Source organism: Sardina pilchardus, chromosome 23 (genome assembly GCF_963854185.1).
Source record: "Sardina pilchardus chromosome 23, fSarPil1.1, whole genome shotgun sequence".
NCBI lineage: Eukaryota > Metazoa > Chordata > Actinopteri > Clupeiformes > Clupeidae > Sardina > Sardina pilchardus.
In genome coordinates, this window is record NC_085016.1 from 11,018,616 (window position 1) to 11,042,658 (window position 24,043).

The following is a 24,043-nucleotide window of genomic DNA, read 5'->3' on the forward strand; positions in this document are numbered from 1 at the left end:
ACACTGCTCCACATGATTTGAATGTGTTGTTATGAAATATACATGTAGCCTACACAGAAAGGAGATGGAGGAGTGACACATACAAACCAAGTGAGTGAGGGTTGTATGTTACATTTTTTCCCGTAGCCTACTGGACAATGTTTAGTGGTATTCAGGAATTAGTAAGGTTTTGTATAAAATACACTGACTAAGTGATAGACATGGATGGACAGTGGACACATGGAGCCTGCAAGCAAGGGCAGTCAGGTCACCACAGAGAAGGACGCAGACCATTCTATCTCAGAATGTTCAAGACTCAAATTGGAGTTTGTGTTGGAGGGCCAATATGCATATGGTGGACCCTCATCCTTCATTGGAAGTTGTCAAGAAGTTTTCTTATGCAAGCAGAGTAGCAGACATAGGCCTAAACAATATACACGCACGCACGCACGCACGCACGCACGCACATATAATACACACACACACACACACACACACACACACACACACACACACACACACACACACACACAGACCTCAGATCAGGTAGAGAATCGCCATGAGCTAAAACCAATGTATGTAGCCTACTGTGGACCTGAGTTGATGATGAAAGTGCACTGACAGCTCAACATGCCGGTCTGTTGGCTGTGCCATTTTTCTGACCCCATGCTTTGCGCACCCAACGGGCTCTGGATGTTTACATACATTGAAGCAGTCTTTTGGACGGCAAGTGTAATAATAGCTCCAAAGCTTGTTCAATTTGTCTGAATGATAAAAGCCAGAAGTGATACCACCAAATGAAGAGCTGTTTGGGAGCCTAAACAGCCAGCTCTTATTACTGAGCCAAAAGATCTGGCTCACTTAAAAGAGAATGGGGAAAGGGAATTAGAGAAGGGAATTTCCATCCCAAAACTGACCCAAGAGTGCAACTGTTGTGAATTTCCACTGAAGTTCAGGTGTTTACACATTGCCCTGTAGGCCTACAACAACATGACATTACAACAACAACATATTGACTGCGTCCTGGCAGGTTATTCAAGATTTAGTTGATCCTTGTCTTGTTATAATGTGATAATTATGGTTTGTTTGCACTGATTTATTACAACTGAATTTATGCTGGAAATGGATTAATGAACTGAATGGGAGAGCTGCTTGTAGGCTACTTTGTCAGTTTGACACCAGATGGCGCCATTGCCTTGGCTTGACATTGTGTGCTGAGAAAATGGCATTTTCTCAGTTTATGTTACCTCTAAGTGAAAATCTAGAGATCAATAGATTAATGTATATTTAGGCTTACTTTTTAGAAAATGAATTGGCTGAGGACTGACAGTCACTCAACCGTATTACTGCCTAGATTACAGTAAGATGAGTCCTTTAAGTTTAAAGTCCCCTGTTTTTTTTATGGTTTATGCTAGAAGACAGGTGCTTTTGACCAGAGTTGTAGTGAAATTAATAATTGTCCTTGTTGTACAGAGCAATCGCATGAGACAAGTATCTCATAATCTGTCTCTTTCGCTACTATACCCTGCAGGATCTTGTTGGTGAAGGTGATTTTGCAGCGTTACAGTAATGACCTGACCAACTAACAGGTAGGCTGAGAGCCTTAATCTAATGCTGATTTCTGTTGTTTGTTTGTTTGTGTGTGTGTGTGTGTGTGTGTGTGTGTGTGTGTGTGTGTGTGTGGTGGGGGGTGGGGGGGGCAGTGGTCTATGTGTGTGTGTGTGTGTGTGTGTGTGTGTGTGTGTGTCGTGTGTGTCTGAATCATTGCTACGTCATGAAATGAGTGTTGAGGTAATACACATGTATGAGACATCTGCAGATGTAACACAGCCCCAATTAAAGAAGCTACTGCCAATGACAAGTTGTAAACACACCCTGCAATTACCTGTACAAACTCTGTGGAATAGTTGAACTCTTTCCATCTCAGTAGCCTGCTCAGGCCCTACTGTATGCTCATAGCAAAAGCCAGCTTTCTGTTGATGAAATGAACCATTGCTCTGTTTGGAATTTAGGAACAGGAACATAATTTATTACTGCAGGAAAAACAAACAGAATTATGCTGACACTTAGCCAGTCATAATTACTCCTCCAACTGCAGGTGGTTGCAGTGAGATGATGAGGTCCATCAAGGCATTTCTGAGTGATAGATCTCGTGCACGGGCGGCTGCTGCATGCCTGTTCAAACATAGACATATTTTAAGTGGAAGGCCCTCCCGGCTCAATAAACTTTATAGCACAAAACTTGGCCTTTTTTCCAAGCATTTGAACAGCGGTTAAAGTCGGACAGATGTGAATTTATGGAACCTGTCCCTCATTCTCTTACCTAGCCATTAGCTTAAGTGACACGACAAGGCCCAGGGAAAATCCAAACCAATAAGGGTGATTACTTTAAAAGATCACACAATCTGTTCATATTCCCGTAATGAGTCCGACATTTCGCTGATTGATTAAACTACAGGGCGTAAATATTTTACAGGGTTGTGTCGCTCAAGTTATTGTTCCTGATTTATTCACCAGCGGAATGAAATAAACGTGTTTATTAAGACGGGCCTAACTTTCAAACAAGCTTTTGTGTTATTTTCTTGTGAAAGACTTCCTCCTTGAATGGGTTGATGCCATGCCTCTTCAGAGGTAGTTCACTATGGAGTCATACTGTACACCAGCCGTCTCTGTAATGGACAACTGAACAATATAATGTTTTAAATACTTAGTTTATATGATGTATGTCTGCAGCATTAGGCCTCTGGCGTGATAAGTGGAGTGGACAGTCAGCAGTTCTGTCAAATCAGGTAAGTACCCATTTCATCAAATTCTCCCCAAAAGATTCAATCAAACTTATATGGTGTTAAACCAATATTGACGTTTATAGAGGGTAAATCTGATACTTTCCTCTCATTATCATGCATTGGTCTGCTGGAGTCTTTTATAAGCCAGGCCGTACGCAGAATGCTCTTGACTTATTTACTTCCCAGGAATAATGTCTTGTAGACAATTATGCAAATGTCGGTTTATGTTGACAATTAATATAGGCACTGAAGTGTTCATTAGCTCTATAGGTGTTTAAAATGAGATCTGTCTCTTAAAGCAACATAATGTACGAGTTGGTATTTATTTCAATGTTCATTAGGTTTTTTTAACTAAATGGATAGACCTTTGGGGTCACTCTTTCAGTAAGGTTCAATGAAAGGTTCCTTGAGGGTCTATTGGTCTGTCTTGCACATTGGAAAATAACACTGAAATTGAACCAGTTCCGTCCAAAAGCGGTGAAAAGGGCTAGATCCCTGCATGATACACTAATACACAGTGCAATATTGGGTGTTCCAGGTAAACTGTGCTAATAAGACACTATTCTCTCTGATACAATACATGTTAATGGTAGTGGTATGCATGTGTACCATTAACATGTGTTTTTGAAGATGTTATTTTAAAGATGAAAAACAAAATCTCACTGCCGGCCCTTTCGTCTTCCTCTTCCCCTTGTCCTCTGGCTCACCTTCCACTGGACAGAAAGCAGCCGTGATTGTCAGCGGTTGGCCTACTTATGCAAACGCATGATGTAGCAGGTAGCTGAACACATGCATGCAAATCTCACTCAGTGAGGTCCATCTTAGACGGATGACTGTCCGCCAGAGGGACTACTAGACAATTTGTCATTCAAACAGATTTGTATCATTCTTATTGTACATTAGCTAAATTAGCAGCAGACGCACGAGAGTGTGAAGGAATAAATATTCAACAGCCTGTTATGGTCATAAGCCATCTGACTGAACAGATGCTAAATGGACGTGCCTTTCCATATAGCAAGTCTTTTTCACTATAGAATCCCCAATGGACCACTCAGCCATTCAGATCTAATCAATGCCACCTGTGTTAGGAGATTGCCATATAACTTCAGCCTACAATTTCTCCTTCTAAAGTTAAGGTTCATTTTGAACAAATTCTGCTTCTTGTTCATCATACACCCCCCACATAAATGTGAGATCACCTGTTCTTAACCTTTATTTACATTAATTCACATACTAGTGAGACTAGTGAGATTGATTATAGCCCAAGAAACCACAGGTCAAGGAGAAGCCATTAAGAATAATGCAACAACCCTCAAAGCAACCTGACACATGTGTTAGTTAGACAGTACAAGTGCAAGTGCAATTTTGTTTTTGAATTCAAAATTTAGTTTTATGCAAGTGCAAGTAAATGTAAGTAAGTATTGGAATTCTGCAAGCAAATTTGAATTTCACCCATGCAGGCTATTGAAACCCATCACCAGTTTTACATTTCGAAAAGATGTACCAAACCATTATTATTAATATCAACATTAATTTCTTTAGATTTCCAAGAATTGTTCTGATATTTTGTCAGTTAACATAAAAAAATAACTTATGCAAAAGCTGTAATATGATACTTACATTCAATTCCTAGTGCTGGTGTGTTCCAGGGGATAAATTATTCTTATTTGGCATAGCTGAGTAATTAGGCAAACAATTAGAAATCCCTTTCTAGATAAAAAAAAAAAAATCACTTTAAGTGACAGTGACAGTGATTTAAATGATAGCAAGTGGTTTCCTATCCAGCAGAGAAGCGCTGGACCCGCTCTGCTTTATGAAAAAGGTTGATCCTCAAACCAAAGATCCTTGATTATTAACACTCCATTTCAACTATCTCTGCTCAAACCATGTGCCAGAGAAAGAAATTAGCAAGGAAGAGTTGGCACCACAGTCCAGCCATTGTCCCCCAAAATCGACAGAGCCCATTGGCTGGAACTGATTTGTTGGGGTTCATTGTCATAAGCACTGACCACAGAACTGGACTCTAAAATAATTGAATACCCATGTAAAAAGGATATATATTTTTTATTTAGGCCCTATTTATTTTTCATTTTAGCAGACCAGCAGCTTATTTAGCCTTCAGAAATGTACTAAAGAATAAAGAAGAAGGTGGTGATGTTTTACAGGGATGTTGAACACTTTTGCAAGCCACTGTATCTGTACACAGTATGGAATGGTTTCCTTAGATTCCCTCTGTCCCGCTTCTGAAGCGGGCCTCTGACCACTGGAGCTACTCTGAGCCCAGTAATCGGAATGCAACTGGCCGGCAGTCTCTGAATAGGCACTTCTCCCCCAGTCCACACCATCCCTCCAGTGACAAGGGTGCCCGCTTGGCGTTCACAAGGCCCCGGCCGCCTTCCCTCGGCCAGTTAAAAATGCATTTAATCACTATATAAACACGTTGTTGTGCCGAGCTGTGCCATGCTCCCCAGACCACCACCGTGCTTAATCACTGCCCTTACACGCACGGCTAATAAAAACACCCTGTTTTGGTCAGACACTCATCATTTCTGCGTCTTTTATTATTTTATTTATATATCTATTTTTTTCCTCTCTCCCCCTTCCCCCGTAACACAAATGAAATGGGCTTGGGTGACATCACCATCAAGCGCCTGATTGCTTTACTTTCCCTTCATTAGCTTAATTATTTGACTATCAGTAAACCTGCCTTAGTAATTCATATTTGAAAGCTGCAGGACATAAATAAGGATCCTCCGGCCGGTTTTAACACAACGCCTCACGTGGTCCGCCTCCCCTCCTCGCATGTTAATCAGCGCCGGTTTATCAGCCGGGAGGAGAAAACAAGGAGAGGAGGAGGAGGAGGGAGGAGGAGATTAGAAACACAGAATGAGAAGGGGGGGAGGCAGTGAAAAAAGACGAGAAAAAAAGTGTAGTTGACAAATCTTCCATTAAGGGATATTGCATGTTAAGTTTTGGCCAGGGCAGCCATTTTGCAGGATTTATAAACACCTGTTTTTACGCCCCCGTTGTCCTCATTTTCCCACCTGATATGAAGGTCTGGCTGCATTAAAGATCAGTGTTTGACAAGAACCTTGGAGGGGCACTATAAAACTTAATCTTTCTGACTCTTGGAAGTTTTCTGTCTACGCAAAATGGTCAAATGGAGATCATTCATTTGCATTTTCCATCAACTTCAGCAGTTGGCTGCCAGAATTCCATACATTTAAACCAGATGTCAAAACACAGACGTACCTTAGGATGCCCTCTACATCAGTGTTAAATGGCTATGTTAATGCAATTTCTGACAAATAAAAGTCCATCTGAGCATCTGGTATAAATCTCTTGCTTTGACGCTGAAATATCGAAAGTTTACCTCTAGTCAGTGATGTATAAAGTACTAGAGATCCAGACTTGAGTAGAAGTACAAATGCTCTATCAAAAAAGTGACTTGAGTAGAAGTAGAAGTGCTCTTTAAAAACCGTACTTAAGTGGAAGTACTAAAGTATTAAACATGTTTTGTACTTAAGTATTGCAAGTAGTTTATTTTTAAAAATACTACTCAAGTACTGAAAGTAAAAGTAGAAGTATTATTTAATTAGCTGATTTGCGAACGAGATGGGTGCAAAAGGTATCAGCAAAATCTTTTAGTGCAGGCCCCTTGGCAGACACACGGGGGCCATAGCCTAGGCCCTAGACTAGGCTACAAACATGTGGTAGTAGTAAAACAAGGTGAATAAATATAACTGTATAGGTTTCCCAATGTCATTTGTAGGGGTGTTATGACCGATACAACTCACTTTTAATACGATAATAGGTATACAGAATCATTGATCGTCTGTAGCCATCTATCTATCTATCTAATCATGATAAGACTATAGTGTCACAATTGTTTTAACATAAGTTAAGAATTTTGATACTGATTTGATATGGGAGCCCCACCACACCAGTGGAGACCAGACATTACAAGGCATAGGCTACTTCCCCACACTCAGTGAAAAGGTGGCTTCATATCATATGTTTGTATTTCAAACATTTTGAAATTCATATGAAGTTATTGTGGGGTGCTACACAGACTGAAGTCGGAGACCAAGAAGAAATGTTGCAATTTAAAAACGGGATTAGGCTACTCGAGAATGACTTATTGTACAAATGAATGCTTCTCATGTAGCCTAACTTCACCTTGATTTTCTCGCGAACCCTTAATTACAGCAACTATTTAATACCATTGGAAAGCTAGATCGTGCCGTCAACAAGTGACACGCATCAGTATGACTAGGACTTCGTGAGCAATCCGGAATGGATTTGTTCGTGACCGACACACCAGTAACGAGTAACGATGGAGCACATAAAAAATGTATCGGAGTAAAAGTACTATACTCATCGAAAATATGTAGTGAAGTAAAAGTAGAAGTAGCAGAAAAAAATAATACTCCAGTAAAGTACAGATACTGCATTTCAGTACTTAAGTAGAGTACTTAAGTAGTTCTACTTCGTTACTATACATCTCTGCCTCTAGTCCTCTGTCTTTTAAAATAAAGCCCTGGATCTGGGGGCGCTGTGACGCAGCAGGCTACAGCGCCCGTACCATTTACGGATCCGAGTGCCCACGGGGACCCAGGTTTAAATCCGGCCTGCGGTCATATCCCGATCCCACCCCATCTCTCTCTACCACTTGTTTCCTGTCTACCACTTCACTGTCCTGTACTAATAAAGGCAAAAAAGCAAAAAATATACTTAAAAAAAATAAAATAAATAAAACCCTGGATCTAATAATAGGTCAACACTGCCTCACAACATTGTTCGTATTTGCTTGTCTGAGCCACTTTGTTTCTCATTTAGAGCCAAGACGGTATGAGCACCTGAGGTGTTTTGACACACATAACAGCCATAGACACGTGTCCTTTAAGTTTAAAGCAGTGGTTCTCATAGTGGAGACCGGTGACCTTCTGGGGGTCCGTGACCCATAGGGCAGGCGTCCGCAAAAATAATTTGCTTTAAATGATGTTTAACGTTGTTTATCATTTGTCAGCTACCTTGCTGAGGAATGTGGAGAAATGTTTGAGTCAGTCAACGTTGTGAAGTGCATAATACAAAATTGACAAAATATGCACACATGTATGCCATAAAACACGGGATAGTGAACCTGGGCTGGTCACAACTTCAGAGAATACAAATGGCATACGCCTAATTGTTACAATTATGAGGGGGACCTTGGAAAATGTTCTTCCCCCAAGGGGGTGCTTGGAACCAAAACATTTGAGAACACCTGCTGTAGAGGACTGTGAATTGTGTTTCAAGTTTGAAATTTGCCAGAAGCATGGATTATAATCAATATTCATACCCCTTATCTTCAGAAATATTGATGTGGATTCCCTAATTTATTTCAACAATTCTCAATGAAATATTTAAACATGACTGTAGCTCCTATAATCCACTTGTAAATACATAATCCTTATTTTGTAAAACTTAAAATGTTTAACACTATAGGCAGATTTACACTCCGTTAGTTGTAAGGAAAAATGTATACGTATTATGTATCCAATTAAAAAATGCATCTTTGCGTCTTCAGTCCATGCACTTTATAGTCCATGCATTCACCAATCAAACATGAGCATGCCTGCCCGTGGCGTGGATTACTCTGGGTGTGCAGTTCACTCACACGGACAACAGCCATTCCAACACAGCATGGGCCTGTACAGTATTTAGAGGAGGACTGTCCTCTATCTTTTTTTATTTTCCTTTTCTGTACATTGACACAGCATTTGCAGATAAATATACCTGGTTTTGTCCCTTCAAATCATTTCCAATGCAAATAAATTACAGTTACAGTTGATAACAGTTACAATGACAACAATGACGAGGAAAAAAACACAAACTTCCATTGCACTTTTTTTGTGTCTTACGAATCCCACAGAATGTGTAATTCTTGTTGTGTTATCCCAAATGCAACAGAGCAACACATTGTTCAACACGTTCAAGTCAAAGGACATTCACAGTCTTCACCTTTTTATATACACATAAAATGTCTTGGTTTGGCATGCTGAAAAATACATAGTGTCTTGAGGATCTCTGTGGAAATGTGTGGCATTTGTAAACTATGTTTATGAACATATACAAAACAAATTAAGATGAAGATGTCCCTAAGTTCAGATCCTTTTACAATTTGCATGCAAGGTTGTGTTTGTATGCAAATGTGTGTGAGAGACAGATAGATAGAATAGGAGAAATAATATGTTTGTCTGTGTGTCTGACCTAGACAGTAAAGGAGAGAGAGAGAGAGAAAGAGAGAGAGAGAGATCAGTTTCATTCATCAGTCATTCACTGTTTGGAGACTGTGTAGGAATTTTGTTTTCTTATGCTGACATCAATTTGAAAACAAAAGCACATTGCACCATAATTCATAATGACACACTTGTCACTATTTTCAGCTGTTCACTGTGTGTGTGTGTGTGTTTGTATTTGAATATGTGTATGTGTGGGCAGTCTCATGTTTAGTCTGGTGAAAGGTCATGAACTGTGACCAATGGCTCTTCTGATCAGGAAGGCTTCTGGCTCCATCCATCAGACATGTGGCACACCACATACCATACTGTATGAACCTCTCCAACTGGCTTTCTTTTCTATTCACAACCCTGCTCCGATCTTTCGATCGGGCACTTCTACTGCGTCCATGTCATCGTCGGAGAACGAGCTGTGTGCGTGGTAGCCAACGTCCATGCCATTTTGCAGCAAGTCCGCAGGCCGTGCCATGGTTGCCATCTCGACCGTGTAGCCATGGTGATTGCGCTCTTCCTCATCCTCTTCTTCATCTTCCTCCTCCTCTTCCTCCTCCCCTTCCTCCTCATCCAAGTCATTGTGATCGATGACTCCCGCTCGCCGACCCGCCCCTCCGGTCTTCTCATTGGCTGTCTTTGTCCCGCCTCCACGTTGGCGTTCCACTTCCAATTGGGCTGCCTGCTCTTTGGCCTTGCGACTGCGCTTCCATTTCATCCGCCGGTTTTGAAACCAGATTTTTACCTGATCACACACACACACACACACACACAAATATACAAGCACAGTATTAATATATATATATTATATATGTATGGACACATAGAAATGCTTAATCAATCGATTTGTATAAAATCCAAAGATCTGTATTATATATGAAGGGAAGGGATAATGACGGGAAAGTAGAAATGAAAGGGAAAGTCAGAAGTCATTATTACGCACAGTGCATTGCTGTCCGTTTTCTCCCTGTTTATCTCTTTATTGCTCTCTCCCCCTCTCTCTCTCTCTCACACTCACTCACTCACTCACTCACTCACTCACTCACTCACTCACTCACACACACACACACACACACACACACACACACACACACACACACACACACACACACACACACACACACACACACACGTCACACACACACACACACACACACACACACACACACACACACAGACATGCTCACCTGTGTCTCTGTCAGCATGAGCGAGGTGGCCACCTCGAAGCGTTTGGGCCGGGACAGGTACTTGTTCAGCTTGAACTGGTTCTCCAGCTCCAGGAGCTGCTGACTGGTGAAGGCCGTCCGTGGCCGGCGACATTTACCCATCAGCCCCGACTGTGGGGATGCTGGAAGCAGGAGAGGGGTAGAGAACAAATAAACATGTCAGTGAGCAACATCAGAACCTTTCAAAGTCAACTGATAGGTCTAAGACCTGCTATGTAAAGCGATAGAGAGAGGGAGTGAGAGAGAGAGAGAGAAGGTTCTAAACAATAGTCAATCTCTCATGACTGCAGCACAAGCTTTTGGGAAACGGCCAGTTTCATGAGATGTAGAAGGGTTCCATTTTTATATTCAGTGCCTGTGGACATTTATCTAACATAGTAATTTACAAAACGGTTATGATGTCTTTGATGAGCAGGAAAAAGAGCTGTTAATGCACTTGGGAATAAAAGTTTAAGACCATTCATAAGAGGACATGCTATTCATGTCTAAAATTTTATGAGATTTGTGTGTCTTTTATAAAAATGCCAAGGACTTTAAGGCACCTATTTGATAGAGGATGAGTCTCTCTCTCTCTCTCTTCCTCTCTTACACACATACACGCACACACACATGCCCAAATTTGCCCGCCATCATTAACGGTAATAGCTTTACTTGGCTTTATTGTTGACGTGAGGACACAAGACTCGAGCTGTAAGGCCATAAAATGCCAGAGCACACCATTAACTTAATGAAAATTCGATGAACGCTTTTGGGACTTTATTGATGAACTACAGAATGTTTAAGGTGTTTGTTCATATAGTTTAACCCCACACAAAGACGACTTTTACTCATTTGACGTTTATGGGAAATAAACACGCCTGGACAAAAATATATATCGTCAACTATATTACTATTTTGATTTTAGAAGAATAATTTATATTGGTTCAAACATAGGCCAATTACTATTATTATTATTATTATTATTATTATTATTAGTAGTAGTAGTAGTAGTAGCCTAGTAGTAGTAATAATTAAATAAATTCGCACAGTGTTAAAATAGGCCTATATCCTTAAATCCAATTAGGCCAATTTAGTGGGCTGAAATAAGTTAACACGTTGCATCCTAGGCTATAGACCAGTCACGAAATATTGTGCGCTATTATCAATAATTATATTGGTTAAGGAACTATCAACGCCACTTTAAATTAGTCATTTAGTTTACGAGGATATAGGCCTAGTTAAATTGTGATTTGTAAGGTTATAAACAAAGATGGGGAAGCATAGCCTACAGTTTGCAGTACATCATAAATTAAATCGAAAATAAACACTTAGCCTATGTGTATAGTCTTAATTTTCGTTCAACGTCGCTTCCTCTTTGCCGGTGCTGGGTAAACATGATTTCAGTTTAATAAATAATGAAAATACAATTATAAATGTCAAGAATATTTGCTTAAATATTAACCATGTTATTACCCCTCCTCCTGCCCGCTCTCTGTTCCCACCTTCACCTCACCTTTGGATCAGGAACAATAAGCGTTTTTACAACATTTTGAAGCGGTTAGCTTCAATGCTTTGGTCGTGGTCGTAAAGTGATCAAATACACCTTTACTCTGAGATAAAATGTGGAGCCCTTTTAGATAGATTAATTAATGTTTGGTCTTCCTGAACGCCAAAGCAGTTTTGACTGATTATTAAACAAGTATTAAACAAGTAAATTGTGAGTGGACAGATTGTTTTTGAATTTCAGGTATTAAGTTAAAATATTTTCCCTCGTCAGTTGAGGTTATCGCATTGCGTTTTATCAGTACAGTATCAGCTCTAGATGTCATTATGTTTGCGTATAGTGCTGCTTCAAACTTCAAAGAGAAAGGGCATGGTGTGGCGTGTGTGTGTGTGTGTGTGTGTGTGTGTGTGTGTGTGTGTGTGTGTGTGTGCGCGTCTCTCTCTCTCTCTCTCTCTCTCTCTCTCTCTCTCGGTCTCTCTCTCTCTCTCTCTCTGCGTGTGTGTGTGTATGTGTGTGTGTGTGTGTGTGTGTGTGTGTGTGCGCGCGCGCGTGTATTTCCACCTGCATATGAATACAGTAGGCTACTGTTAAAGACGCTTCGTTTTTCATTAAAGTAATTAAACAAACTTTACTTGGCTTTATTGTTGAAGGCGCGGTACAGAAAGAGAATGTGGCCTGCGCGCGCGCACGTGTGTGTGTATGTGTGTGCGCGCGCGCGCGCACTTGCAAATGAATAGTTTGACTGACGTTTGGTTTTTCAGTAGAAGTAGTCACATTAAAGCAAACTTACTGCCGAACTCAGGAAGGCGCGGCACCATGATCCCCGCCCGAATCCAGTGCTCCAGTGGGAACGCACTAGCCATAGTCGCTGCTTTTAGGTGATCCGGGTATGGCTGGGCTAGTTGCGTGAATCCAGAGTATGCAAAGGCAGGATGTTGTCCTGCCAGGGCTGATAGAGGGTACATGGGTGTATGGTACATGCCCGGTATTGCCCCCTGGGACAGTGAAGTGAGTCCTGTATGCGGGATATTGAGTAAACCCGGTTTGGGAATGATGCCGGTCTGAAGCTGGATTGCACCCGGTGTTCCCCGGGGAGATGGGGTGTCCGCACGCCGGCAGGACACGGGGCTCCCCGCTGGACTGTCGTTGCTCAGTCCCGGTGAGAGGTCCCGATGAGACCGGTGAGTTTCGTCTGCCAGCAAGGCATCAATACGAAAGTTCTTGGATCTTTCCATCTTGGCGCGTAGCACAGCCTGGAGATCTCAATCTGACGAATCTTGCGCGAATAATACTGCAGTTCCAACTTCGCAGTAGCGAGATGCAGCTCTTTAGATAGGCCGAGTAGAATAACGTTTGTCTCTAATCATCTTTCACAGAAGTTATGAACGGCAGAATGGCATGCTGGTTTCTGAAGAAGACTGGTCCGTTCTAACCTCGTTACATCCTGATTTGTGAAGACCTGTAGACCTTATCAAGATGATGTTTTGATGCCATATTTGAATGTAAGAGCCATAATACACTCTCCAAATGGCACAAGTGTTAGAATAGTTGATAGAGAAGTCAACAAAAGAAAAAGTAAAACTGTCCAAAACCTTGAAAAGTGTCGTGCTTCTTAGTCGCTATGTTGCACCTATCTGCTTCTGGAGATTCAGCAGTTGTCGGATAATCTTCGGTTTCACTTGACACGCAGTGTAACTTGTGTTACTAACGCGGCTCTCCACACCTACGGTCTTGTCCTTGGAATCCCACCCCGAGGCTCATCTGGGCTCTGATTGGCTAATCCAGTTGCCCCACGGGAGTCAGATCACTTGACAGTTTTCTAATTAACTAATTACGCTCTCGTTTGTCCAGTGGGCTCATGATTTTCAGGGCGCACGCGAGAAGCGTGTGCCGCACAACCAAAGCGTTTCTGATTTCTTTTCGTGGACAACAGAAGGACATAAGGTAGTCTATGCATCTGTCATGGGGCAATTTAAGGGTTTTATCACCGCAGCCCTGCTCATTTGAAACAATTATGAAGGTGGAAATATTTTGACAATCACTTGTTTTGAGGACATACCATTAGACTGAATTTGTTAATTTAGTTTTCATTATTTATAGCAATGATTACTACTAATCAAATGTATATTTTGATATATGCAATGTATATTCGGAGCATAACATGAAAGTGAGGAAGCACACTTGACAATATGCGCAATGAGCAATGTGCAAACTCTGTAGTTTATGCATCCAAGCACCCCAAAGCCTTTCTGTTAATTTCCATTTTCATAATGTGTGTGTGTGTGTGTGTGTGTGTGTATTGTTGTTATTATTATTATTATTATTAGTATTAGTATTAGTATTAGTATTAGTATTATTAGGTTAGTAATAGCAGCACCAATAAGAATACATATGATATTAATATTATTAATAATAGTAATAATAACAATAATGGACTTTGGTGTTTGGTCAATTTCTCGTTCAATATGTATAATATTAACGACTTGCTTATTTTAAAAGCAGAATTATCAAGGTCATGAAATTTAACGATCCGGAATTATACACAGGCCGTAAAATTGTGCATTAGGTAGATGATTTAGAATCGTGTTGCTTTGTGCTTTGTGCAGTTTTGCACACACTATCCATATTATCTGCGTGTTTTTATTTTTTATTTTAATGAAATTAATTAGAAAGAATGGAATTTGAAGTCATATCTGAGGAGTGAGGACAAGGCATTGGTATTTCGGGTTTAATACAGATGCATGGTCCAGGAGTTCGCCTATTGATAGCTACAAAATATAAGCATTGGTCACCAACATTGGTCATTGCTTTTAACCACGTACACTTCGGTTACGATGCATATAAAATGTATTTATGAAATGAGAAAACATCATATTTTTGGGCTTTTCGATTAGGTTTCTCCAGAATGTGTCTAGTATAAAAGTGTGTGTGTGTGTGTGTGTGTGTGTGTGTGTGTGTGTGTGTGTGTGTGTGTGTGTGTGTGTGTGTGTGTGTGTGTGTGTGTGTGTGTGTGTGTGTGTGTGTGTGAGAGAGAGAGAGAGTTTGTATTTGTGTGTGCGCGCGAGAGAGTTTGCATCACGAAGAATGCTGAAATGGATATTATGATAGGCCTATACGAAAGGATACATATAATACATTATATAATATATAATACATTTACCTATATTTTGGGGTCCAGATATCAATCCTCTGTTTTATTATGTTACTGTTTCACATTCACTTTATGCAAATACCTTCAAAGATCTGTCAGTGTGGACTGTCTCTTTAGGAAGTCTGGGTAACCTGTAGCCTGATGACACATGGGTATCACAAGCTTCGCTGACTGTTGGCACATTTTGTCAACCTTCAGGGCAACTCATCCAGTGGAACAATGGGAATAGCGGATGCTCTTTATGGGTTGCAGGGTCGACATTAAACCCATCGGAGTAATTCCACCAATATCACGGGATATTGGTCCCGACAGCTTTAGTGGCAGAGCATATTTTATTAAATTAGACTAAAATAAACATTTACTGTTAGACGTGGCTAACAACAATCATTTGAAATCCATCGAGGTATAGCCTAAATATTAATTAGACCACGAATGCCAAATGCTTCAAATCTCGTTAGGCCTACTTAGGCCTATACAATGTAGGCCTATTTTACGTTATTGGTGTGAATGTGACGAATTAAAAGTTTAACAAGAGATTACAAGTTTCACATTAAGTTCCCAGAGATGACTAGATTTTATTAGACTAGTCTACATTTTACTTTAGTCTATTGCAAATATGACCAAGTGAAATTAATTCTATCGCCGATAAAAATCCCATATGTAACCTTTGCATCATCTTGATAGGCCTAATCTAGCATATTAACGAGTTTAAATATTTTGATTATTATTAAGCCTCTCTGCGTTTGAAAGAAAGAATGCAAGTCTGAAAAATATGGAGTAGGCCTAGCCTAAATTAGGCTACTACGACGAAAGGGTTAATATGGACATACCAGAATAACGCACGGGATAGGCTATAGGCTAGTAGCCCAACCAACTAAACGGCAATCTATATCCACAATAGGCTACTGGCTAACAAGGAAATACAAATCGGCAGATTGAACCGAGCGCAGAAAATGTGCATGTTTTTGTGACGTCTGACCCGAGAAGATTGGAGCGGTGACACCTGCGAGGAATACGCCCCTCTCCCCTTCCCTGTCCTATCACCCAGATTACTGCCTGTCGTCGGCGGTGATATAGAGCTAATTTGCTCAAGGGAAATCAACGCCGGCAGCCAAGTGCTTTCCGCATATTCTAAAGCAACCTCTCTCCCCCGCGTCCGTTTCGCTACTTTTATGATTTAAAAGTAATTTAAATAGGCCGGCTACTGGTAAATCCGTCATTGGCACTCGGTGACAGAGGTGCACAAATTAAATTGAATCAATGCGAGCGGTGGCACTGCTGCCCGCGTGTCACATCTCAGGTTTAAGCGCGAAGGACTAGGCTACAACGCGCACTGAGCGCGCTCTCTCTCTCTCTCTCTCTCTCTCTCTCTCTCTCTCTCTCTCTCTCTCTCTCTGTGTGCGCGCGCGCACGCACATAGACAAATGTTAACTTTCAGAAATAGAGGTAGCCTACAGATTTATTTAAAACACGGGACCAATGAATTCAATAACATTTGTCTTCCGTTAGTGTAAAGTGCTGACTGCAGGTGATGAGGTCTGTGTCGCATTCAGAGGGCAGATAGGTAGTGGTGGATATGTGATTTAGTACCGGCAGTCAGATACCTTCCGTAAAACAATCAGTGATACTTTGGTTATGCTTGTAGTAATGGTTCTCACTTGTCAGTGGTGATGTTGCACTGTGATTTGAGAGAGGAGGGGAGGTGAGATGGGATGTCCAAATAACAGGAGGAATAGAGGTGTGATTGACAGACATGCCATAAGAGAAGGGTATCACTGACAGGAGTGTGATTGGTTTTCAGTTTAGTGTGGGGCTGGAATTGGATAGTGGGTGCAGGCCGGTGTTCTTTAATCAGAACGGCACAGGTGGGATGAGCAGGGAAATATGTTTAAGTAGTCTGGTGTCTCTCTGTGTGTGTGTGTGTGTGTGTGTGTGTGTGTGTCTGCTCATAGAAGGCGAGGGGGGGGGGGGGGGGGGTTCTCTCTGTATCAGCAATTTTGTTTGGGATTCTACCATTTGTAGCACATTCATATAACTCTACATAAAATAGCATATGATGTATATTCGTATGCTGTACATGTGCGACCATAGTTCATACTTATATGTGTGCATACATAATAGTGTAATAGATTGTAAAGTTGCTTAAACAGTATTGGTCCAACCTCAGCACTATCTATAATGTAGATAATTGGTATTTGATAAAAAAGAATACGTTTGCTAAATAAATATTTGTGAAGATTACTTGTTTGGGATACAAGTCTAACTTGATTAGACTTTGTGAGGACATAGTCCAATGTGATGCCATACTGCATGTAATTTTAGCAGCAGCCTACTGTACAAACATCATACAAACACTGGTCTAATATTAGTTCTATGTCCATGATGACGATGCCAGTGGAGAACAAAGTTTATCAATTAATTACATGGTCATAAATGTAGTGCCTGCCACATTTACGGAACATTAAAGATCCTTATCACCGATTAAGGGCATATTTTTCAATCATTACCACAGCTCTTCAGTAATTTGATAGCAACTGACAAAGTAGCTCTTGTCTGGACATTCCTTGTACTGACAGAGAATTCTGGAGTCAGCAGTTAGATTCCTTCTTGGGTGTTGATCTCACCATCTCTGGTCTGATAAGGAGAGTGTGATTGGGCCCTAAATACCAGCTGGTGTTCTGCTTTTGCATACCTGAACAATAATGTTTGTCCATGTTTTGTCTTTAATCTTATTTCATAGATTTGATTTGGCTGTAAATGAAAATTTCAATTTCAATTTCAATTTAATTTTACTTATAGAGCGCCAAAACATTACACATGTCTCATGGCGCTTTACAGAGTGTTAAACATTCAAAGAGAGCCCATGAGTAACAGGGGCAAGGAAAAACTCCCTAGAATTGGAGATACATATAGGAAGAAACCTCAGACAGATCCACGACTCAAGGGCCCAACCCATCTGCCTAGGGTCAGTAAAATGTAGATGCTTAAGATTAAGTTCTTCATGAGGAAGTAACTACAGTTAACTTAATCAGTAGTTAATCAGCTATGCTATGACCAATCCTTAAAGGGATAGTTCGGGTTTTAAGACACAAAGTTATATGGGTTCCCTGTCAGCAACGTTGTGCATCAGCAATGACTTACCCCCCGACAGCGTCCTGTGAGCCGAGATCCAGCCGGTTTTTGATGCTGAAGAAAGTAGTCCGGCAAGTTTCTGGGGTCACGAAAGTAAAGTGTTTTTCTTCTCAAAACCATACGTGTTCAAAAGAGTGATATATTTGCACCACAAAAACGTTGTCCAGGAAAAATTCAAACCTCTTTATCACTGCACTATTTTTCTCGATTCCTAACACTGCGCGCTACTGACAGCTGGCCAACGTTTTGGTGGTGCAAATATATCACTCTTTTGAACGCATATGGTTTTGAGAAGAAAAACACTTTACTTTCGTGACCCAAGAAACTTGCCGGACTACTTTCTTCAGCATCAAAAACGATCAAAAACCGGCTGGATCTCGGCTCACAGGACGCTGTCGGGGGGTAAGTCAGTGCTGATGCACAACGTTGCTGACAGGGAACCCATATAACTTCGTGTCTTAAAACCCGAACTATCCCTTTAATTCCATAATTTTTTATAATGTCTAGACTCTAAGGAATATATTAAAGATGTCATCCACAACCTTTGAGTTTGTGAAATAATTTACTAGGGCTAATGTTTCATTCTGGGAAATCACACAACTCTATGTAAATATAACACATTTATGATGACTTGTACTAAGTCAATAGTTTGTATAATAAGTATACGCCTACACTAGAGCATAAAGTCCACTTTAAGTCAAGTTGAACTGTCAAAATAATACATGAAGAATCGTATCAAACTTGCTTCATGGGATGATACCTCTAATCTTCAACTAATGTGTGAAACCATAGTTCAAAAGATTCCAAGTGTACCTCACGCAAAACCATGAGAACTGGGTGCTGGACAGAAGCTTATGTCAGGAAAAAGAGGAAGAAGTCCACACACCAGAATATGCTCCTCAGTTTTATTTGTAACGTGGGACGTTTGCGGCTCTATCCCTGATCAGACATGTCCGATGAAGGGCTAAAGGGCCCGAAACTTTACACGTGGTGATTTACAAATAAAACTGAGGAGAATATTCTGGTGTGTGGACTTCTCCCTCTTTTCCTAAAACCATAGTTCATCCATCCATCCATCCATTGATTCTTGGGTACAGTGCCATATAACTGTTATTCAAAATTAAATGATATTCACAACCTTTGCATGATCACAGAAAAAGCTTTCATCAGCATGTCATCAGCAACACCATGTCCAGAATGTGTTTCATAGTGTTACAGCACTAGAATGCACAGTGTTCCCATTTGATAACACATGAGAGCAGGGGCAAGAGGTCTTCTTTAGATGGATGGCTGTTCATGGTATGCATATATGCTCTCCTATATGTTCAGGAAACTTCCTCAGCTGATAGAGTAAAATGCTAATGCATGTGACTCCTCAGGTTGGCATCTGTTGGCTAAAGACACATCAGCTAATACCTCTAGCCTGTCGCAAACGTGCCATCTCCATCTCCCTGCCTGTCCGGCCACTGATGAATGGTTTGGGCGCACAATGGCCTTTTTATGAAGTAAAAATCATCTTTCGCTCCCACCGTTAATTAGCCTAATTCCCACACCGCTTCGAGAGGCTCGATAAATCACCTGGTTCCCGGTCGGACCTTGGGACCCTAATTAATGTCGCCTCATTAAGGAGATAAAGGTAATTTATTAGACTCGTTTTTTGTCGCAGCCTGTGCCCGTCATTCATTAACTAATATTGAACCTCGCTTGATGAGCCTTGAGCTGTAACTTATGCCAGGGCTGGCGTGCAGGGAGGTTGGCCGTGGGAGGCGCGGGGCATATGTCTGTCACCCCGACCGTAATACACCAGCACTGAGCGCTGACATCACCACGGATTCTGGATCATGGATCAGGTTAGACTTTAAAGATGAAATATTAGATGGGATAGAGGACTCCTGTTCCTGATTTTTCCTACCATTGCCTGACTGGGTCTACATACTTTAAAAATTAAATGTTAGGATAGAGGGCTCTGTTCCTGATTTTTCCTACCATTGCCTGACTGGGTCTTCATACTTTAAAAAATAAATATTAAGATAGAGGGCTCCTGTTCTTGTTTTTTCCCCACGAAAAACATCTATGGTGTCCAAATTACCATCAGGGCAGAGAATGCCTTCTATGATGTAATACAATTCATCCATGTAAACTACATGACCACCACCTGTATGATGTTGATTTGACACCCTGCCATTGTAGCTAAATGCATTGGTGCATTGTAATTTTAGTCTGTATGTTTGTTTCAAGAAGAAGTCTACATATACATTATTTTAAATGTAGGGACTTCATTTGCATAATACAGCCATATTACACGTTTTGTAAGTACAAAGACTATACCATCAAAATGTGTGTGAGTGCTGACATAATGATTGCTGGTATATACTTTGCTCAGCTGGTTTGAAAGGAGTCAGCAGCAGTAGCCTGATTTAGCCAGTTCAAAAACAAGTCTACCTTTCCTCTTAATCACCTCACCTTTTCCCTCTCTCATCTCTTCCTTCTTTCTCCCTCTCTCTCGCTCTCACACTCACACACACACACACACACACACGCACACACACTACTCTCTTTCACACGCAGGTCAACCTGAGCGGCAGCAATGCACCTGTTTGTTTTTTCCAGCCTTGCCGGTAACAAAGCCTCTTTCTTCCCTCTGCTTCACACCCTGCTGAGACGGCCTGTGCTTTATGGCCCCTTAATGAGGGGCGCGCTTCACTTGTGCGGCTCACAGCCTGCCGTTTTACTGTCTCTGACAAGAGCCCCATTGTGTGGCGGCAGATAAACAGTGGTTATCGCAGAACAAGTCGTAATTACTTTCACCCTGCAATCCAGCTATCTAGCGCTAACCACATCCACTCTCTCTCTCGCTCTCTCTCTCTCTCTCTCTCTCTCTCTCTCTCTCTCCTCTCTCTCTCTCTCAATCACACACACTCTCTCACTCACACTCACACACACACACACACACACACACACACACACACATACCTTATCTTGTTCCTAGTCATGGGAAGTCGTGACTTTGAAGCTCTTCTTCTGTCTTTAGTCATGTTTGCCATTCCTATATTGTCAGGTCTCTCCCCCCATTCGCTTCCTTTCTCTCTGTTCTCTCAGCACCAGGTGTTTGTAGGCCAGAGTGTGTTTACTGTACCTGGGAAAATGACACTCATTTTCATTAATGTGCGTATCCTGGTAAACGTTGTCATTGTAAACAATTACATTTCCAGGAAATATTCAAGTTAATTCAAGGTTGGTGTCTGTGGGTTATACTGTAAGGTTTGTGTATGCTAAGGTGTTTCGCTTGGTGCGTAAAATCTACAAACTGGTCAAGTAATACAGTAGGTGGAAAAAAGGAAACTGCACTCAGAGAATGATGCTCAAATAGTGTTGTATTAAAATAAGTTGAAATACAACACTATTTAAGCTTCAGCCTCTTCCACCTACAGTATTACGGGAAATATACAAAACACATTCATTTTTAGAAATGATGAATTTGCCCCTCTTGAAATATTGTACATTGATGTTTTGCTCACCTCCTCAGAGCACATTATTGTGTATGCGCGGGAAGTATGCTTTGTTAATTTGATTTGCTAATATCGAACAATTTCTGTATTGGGCTAACATCTATTTCAGTCTGCCTTTGTAGAACAAAGTTATTCCTTTGATGTAGTATAAGGGATCAATAAAGTATCTATCTATCTATCTATCTATCTATCTATCTATCTATCTATCTATCTAACCATGACCTTTTACCTGGATGAGAAACATCTTTTCTTTAGTAGGCCTACTGTACATTTGATTTGCTTGTGACAAACAAATTAAGCATTAAGCTCTTCCATTTCACTTAACAGAATGGAGAAAACATAAATTTCTGATGTTGTATTTCTGTGTCCATCCATCCATAGCCACTCTGAACTGCTGTACCTGTCAGCCTGTCGGCAATGATCTCACGCTTTCTGTGCAGACGGACACAATTGCTGATGGTCCTGTGATCTAACGGTAAGTGTTATGAGCTGGCTTTCGATGATGTGCCGCCTCTGATGTTTATGTACACAGAGAGCCCACGAGGAAGTCTGTCAAAGTCATTATCACACCATAAACGTGTGCTTATTGGGCAATTTGACCCATAAGAGTAACCTTTGGTAAGTGTGGAAAGAGTACTCACAGGCCTGAATAGGTAAGTCATAATGTCCTGCGTCAGACAATATGGCCTGGAGATATTCGAGATAATTATAATTGCCCCCCTTTTCCATCACAGGTCTGACTTTTATTTGTTATGGTTGCCCATGACAACAAATAAATACAAGTGTTGTTTGGTGAGTGTTCACATTTTTGGCTGTTGGGAGGGCAGTAAATGCCTGGATTGAAAAGCGCCGATTTAAGAACTGTCTGAACTTACATAATGAGGCGTATAAAAGAAATGGTCACATCTTTTCCCAGTAATGGACCAGCCTGATCAAACATGACACATTTAAAGTTCACTTATTTATGTAAATGGTTCTGGAGAGAATTATTGGTGAGTTGGTCATCATTCTTACTGAGTAGCCCTCCTCTGGCTCATATAGGAATAGCATTGTTTTACAAATCAAGAAACAACATCGGGCCTGCTTTCGGAATAATACAATGATGGATAGTATTTTCTCTGACTCTGAAGAAAGAGTAGATAGTCGTCTTTATTGTCTACCCAAAGCTTTTGTCTCAGTCAGATATACCTACAATCAACATCTTCCTCCAAGCACCCTTATTGTGTATGCAATTACCACAGTTACCACGCACACTTAATCCACTATGACCCCCTTGTACACCACCTACTCTACACATACATTCTTACATACATACAGTACACACACACACACACACACACACACACACACACACACACACACACACACACACACACACACACACACACACACACACACACACACACACACACACATACATACAGTATACCTAACAGAATCCTTCAAAATGGACTGGTGTATGGTTTGGGTCTGCATGAAAAAGTGTCCCCAATTGCCCTTTGCGCAAGCCCTGAATTATTAGGGTTTTTTCTTGTCAATGATAATAGCTCTGGTCTTCAGAATCTACATGGGGCGTAGCTGCTATGAAGGGGCTGGCCTCACTTTACAGGCTGACCTCTGCAAGGCCCAAACACAGCTTCTCCCCTCCTCCACAGAGACACACACACCCCTTGCCACACACACCGACAGCCTCCAAACACCCATCAATACACACATACACAAATGACCTTAGGGTCTACTAACCGCCCCCCTCCCCCCTCCAACACACACACATACCCACACACACACACACACACACACACACACACACACACACACAGTGAGGACAATGAGCCACAGTGTCACTTCCATTCTTCCATTGTGTGGCTCACACGTTGTTCCTAATGACCGGTGGAGAATTGAACACTTCCTACGGCACAAAAGAGAGTGCTCGAATGACCCCCAGAGACCTTGATTAATGAGCCAGCGAGCATCCCAGACTATTTAAGTAGATGCGTGTGTGTGAGCGTGTGTGTTTCAGTGAGTGTGAGCATGTGGTCACACGCGTCTTAAGTGTGTGTGTGTGTGTGTGTGTGTGTGTGCATGTGTCGGTCTGCGTGTGTGGCTAATTGAAATTAAAGGGAGGTTTTGAGACATCTGTTGCACTTGAACAATACATGGTGAGTTTGTTTGGCATCGCACTGGACAGATGGGGTGCGTAGCCTAAGTGGGCAGGACCACACCCTACGCTACGTCATGCTGGTGAAGAAAAGCACCAAAAAACCCAAACAGGGTTTATTATGGAGCTTTACAATTGAAAGACCTCGTTGACTTTTCACCCCCTTCCCATCTACATGCAGCTGATGGCTCTGTTTTCCATGATTACAGAACCAAGGAGAGGACAACCTTATGGGGACTCAACACTGTGACCTTGACTCTTCACCTTGGTTGGATGTCCTCAGCTGCATATTTTCAGATACAGTAGGACTGTCGAAGAATGCTTTTAGAAGTATTCTGTAGGATACT

General features: G+C 41.3%; 1 protein-coding gene and 1 long non-coding RNA gene across 2 annotated transcripts; one reads left to right on the forward strand and one right to left on the reverse strand.

Moving 5' to 3' along the window:
• The first annotated feature begins 1,526 nt into the window (after nucleotides 1–1,526).
• Nucleotides 1,527–21,978, forward strand: LOC134071238 (uncharacterized). The gene is made up of 3 exons (XR_009937033.1): nucleotides 1,527–1,568; nucleotides 2,713–2,768; nucleotides 21,920–21,978. It is a non-coding gene; the product is annotated as an uncharacterized LOC134071238 (long non-coding RNA).
• Nucleotides 9,390–12,981, reverse strand: mnx2b (motor neuron and pancreas homeobox 2b). Its single transcript, XM_062527883.1, has 3 exons — nucleotides 12,537–12,981; nucleotides 10,225–10,385; nucleotides 9,390–9,782 (listed from the first exon to the last, which is right to left on the reverse strand). Exons 1-3 carry the CDS (start codon nucleotides 12,979–12,981, stop codon nucleotides 9,390–9,392), a joined length of 999 nt encoding a protein of 332 aa, XP_062383867.1.
• Nucleotides 21,979–24,043: the final 2,065 nt, after the last annotated feature.